Source organism: Rhea americana, unplaced genomic scaffold (assembly GCF_003343005.1).
Source record: "Rhea americana isolate MKP2758 unplaced genomic scaffold, rheAme1 scaffold_738, whole genome shotgun sequence".
Lineage (NCBI taxonomy): Eukaryota > Metazoa > Chordata > Aves > Rheiformes > Rheidae > Rhea > Rhea americana.
Window position 1 is genome coordinate 2,298 of NW_028186910.1, and position 3,268 is coordinate 5,565.

Here is a 3,268-nt window from a genome sequence, read left to right on the forward strand (position 1 = left end):
CCCCAGAGCACTCTGGGGTCTCTGTAGCACCAAGGCCTCCTTATAGTGCCCAGGAGGTCCTTAACACACCCAGGAGGTCTCTCGAGCATCCTGGAGTCTCTACGGCACCCAGGCATTGACATGGTGCCTGGAGGGTCCCTATGGCACTCAGAGGTCCCTATAGCACCTGGGAGGTCCCTATGGCACTCTGGGGTCTCTGTAGCACCAAGGCCTCCTTATAGTGCCCAGGAGGTTCCTGTAGCACACGAGAGTCCCTATAGCACCCAGGACTCCCTGTAGCACCCAGGACTCCCTGTAGCTCCCAGGAGATCCCTATAGCACCCAGGGACCCCTATAGCACCCAGACATTGGTACACTGCCCGGGGATTGCTATAGCACCCAGGTGTCCCTCTAGCACGTGGGTGATCACTATAGTGGGTCCTTATAGCACCCATGGGGTCTTATAGTACCCAGGGACTGTATAGTGCCTGAGGGTCCCTATAGCAGCTGGAGGGCCTCCCGCAGGCCCTCCTATAGTACCTGGGAGGTCCCTGCTGTTCTTAGGGGTTCCTATAGCTCCCAGGGGTCTGTACAGTGCCTGGGGCCCCCTATAGCTCCCAGGGGTCCTTATGGCACCCAGACCTCCCCATAGCACCTAGGAGGTTCTTATAACGCCTAACGGTCCCTATATAACACACGAGGTCTGTAGCACTCAGGGGTCCCTCTAGCACCCAGGAGGTCTCTGTAGCACCTAAGGGTCTTTGTAGCACCCAGGGGTCTGGATGATGCTTGGGGGCTCCCTATAGCCTCCTAGGGGGTCTGTATAGCAGCCAAGCGTATGATGTTTGAGGGTCCCTACAGCACCCAGTAGGTCTCTATAGCACCTAAGGGTCTGCATGATGTTTGAGGGGTCTCAACAACACCCAGGGGGTCTCTAGAGAACCCAGGGGTGTGTATGATACTTGGGGGGGTGGTCCTACAGCACCCAAAGGTGCCCCAATAGCACCCGGTGCCCTCAGCGCCGACGCACATGGGACCACTCCTTGATGTGACGTATCCCACCCCCCCCCCGGCCCAAAAATTCTTCTCCCTTGGTGGTGGTGGGACCTCTCTCCTTGGGGACAYGGTGGGCAGAGCCACCTCAGTGCCGGGGGGGTGGGGGGGGGGCGTCCCGCTGTGAGGCAGCCCCCTGTGGCCACCCCCGACTTCCCCCTCCGCCAGGCCTACCTGGCAGGAGTCGGTGCCTCCTGTCCTGACGCCGGCGCAGAGCATGTTCTTGGTGATGCCCTTGGGGTACAGCTTGCTGCATTCCTCGTTGGCCATGGTGTAGACCACGCCGCACTGGAGGATGTCGGGGAAGTACCCTGGGGACAGCAGGACACGGTCAGGGCTCCCAGCAAGCGCCTCACCCCCCCGGGGTTTGGGTTCCCCATGGGCACCAAAGCTGCGGGCTCCTCTCCCTTCCCTTGGTGGCCATCGTGGAAGGAGATGCCCAACCATGGAAGATGCCCCTGAAAACAGGGGCCAAATGATGACGTTGGAGATGGTTTGGAGTCTTCTATCATGGTGGTGGGGATGGGGTGGAGAAATGAGACCTCCCCAGCCACTCCCTTGAGTCCACGAAGAGTTGGAGGTGTCCTTGCCACCGCCTGTGCAGCCTGAGATGTCCCCAAGACGCTGCACGCCTCCAGGTCCCTTGAGGACCATCGGCACGGCGCGACACGGTGTTYCCACCTACCTTCGGGGCTGCTGGTGCTGCCCCAGCCCGACACGATGCACTCGGTGTTGGGAGGGGGGCAGCTCTCGGGGAGGTCCACGGGCCGCACGTGGTCGGTGAAATGGGCCGGCTTCTGGAGCTTCAGGAGCATGATGTCGTTGTCGTGGCTGGTGGGGTTGTAGTTGGGGTGGACGAAAGCCTGGGCTGAGCTGACGCACTGCTCCGTGCCCTCTTTGCTCTTCAGGCTGTGGTCGCCCATGCGGATGGGGATGGAGCTGGGGAGAGGAAGGGGGAGGAAGGGTGACGCCGACGGACGCGGCACGCCGCCCGGSAAGGCCCGCGCGGCGGAAGGATTGGGAGGAGCAGGGCGGGTGACGTGGCCACCCGGGGAAGTAGGGCAAAAGGCTTCCCCTCCTATCATTAGCACCTTTAACCAGGTGGGGGAAACTGAGGCCCGGAGCCCAAAGTCGCCCAGCAGGTCAGCCGGCGAAGCGAAGCGAGTCCTCCCGAGTCCAGCCCGGGCTTGGCGCCGTGGGGAAGAACCATCTCCGACCCCTACGTGATGTACTAACCCTCCCCCCCCCCCAAAAAAATCGGGTTTTCTCCCCTTTCCCCCATCGCGGATCTTCTCTGCTCTTYGACGGGGAAAGCTCGGCCCGCCCGAAAAATTGGGAGAGGTCCGAGTCTCTCCCTCGAGGAGATGGCTTGAACCACCACGGCCCGGGGTTGAGGGCTCCCGTTGGCCTCCCACGTGGACGCCCCCCCTGCCCGGGTGAGTCACGCCAGCGCCGTGGGCTCCCCAAACTGGTTTGCCCCCTTCCAGCAAACCCGTGAGCAGCCCCAAATCCCGCCCCGTGGAGACGGGACAGAGGAGAAGGGGGAAAACTCTTCTTCTGGCTGCTCCAAATCGTTGTCGGTCGCCGAATTTGGGGTGAGGTCAGGCCCTGCTAGGCCAACTCCACCTCGTCGAGTGCCTTCTGCATGGCCGGGTCGAGGAGGTTGCATCCTGCCTCTGCCTCCAAGCTGGATACGACCTGACGTGCTGAGGATACTCCATTTCGTGATGCCCTCAGGACACGTCTCCTTCTGCGGTCGCTCCTGGCCACCTCAAAGCCCCTCACRTGGGAGGAGGCCTCCATGGGCGAGTGGAGACTGTGGGTCCTGACACGGCGCTCACGGCCCAGCCTCGGTTGGAAGGTGGGTACCATGCGGTCATGGGAGGGGGCGTGACGGGATGGAGATCCACCTCTACACCTTCTCGGAGGTGGCTGAGATCCTGCCCAGCGGATTTAACCCCGACAAACTTTTCACCCTGGTCTGATCTTCCCGCCTTCCCCAGCAGAAAGCCTTAACCACCAGGCTACATGACCTGTGGTGGCTCCTGACTTCACCTAGCTCCAACAAGATGGTGGAGAAGTCACCATATTCCGCTCTACAGCCATGGTCCGCAGCCGCTTGGACATTTGGACCCCCTACCAGGCACCAGGCTCTTCAGAAAAGTGTGGGTGGGAGGGAAAGGGTCTCTGCATGACCTCAAGAGAGGAGACACGCTGGTTCTGTGAAGCTCTCGAT

General features: G+C 61.5%; 1 protein-coding gene across 1 annotated transcript in view; it reads right to left on the reverse strand.

Moving 5' to 3' along the window:
- Window positions 1–3,268, reverse strand: part of LOC146586006 (transmembrane protease serine 9-like) — a 17,296-nt gene that overhangs the window by 1,045 nt on the left and 12,983 nt on the right. The window contains exons 7-8 of the mRNA XM_085321968.1: window positions 1,718–1,971; window positions 1,207–1,343 (exon numbers count right to left, since the gene is read on the reverse strand). Coding sequence (XP_085178094.1) covers window positions 1,207–1,343; window positions 1,718–1,971 — 391 coding nt within the window. The remainder of the gene's footprint in view (window positions 1–1,206; window positions 1,344–1,717; window positions 1,972–3,268) is intronic.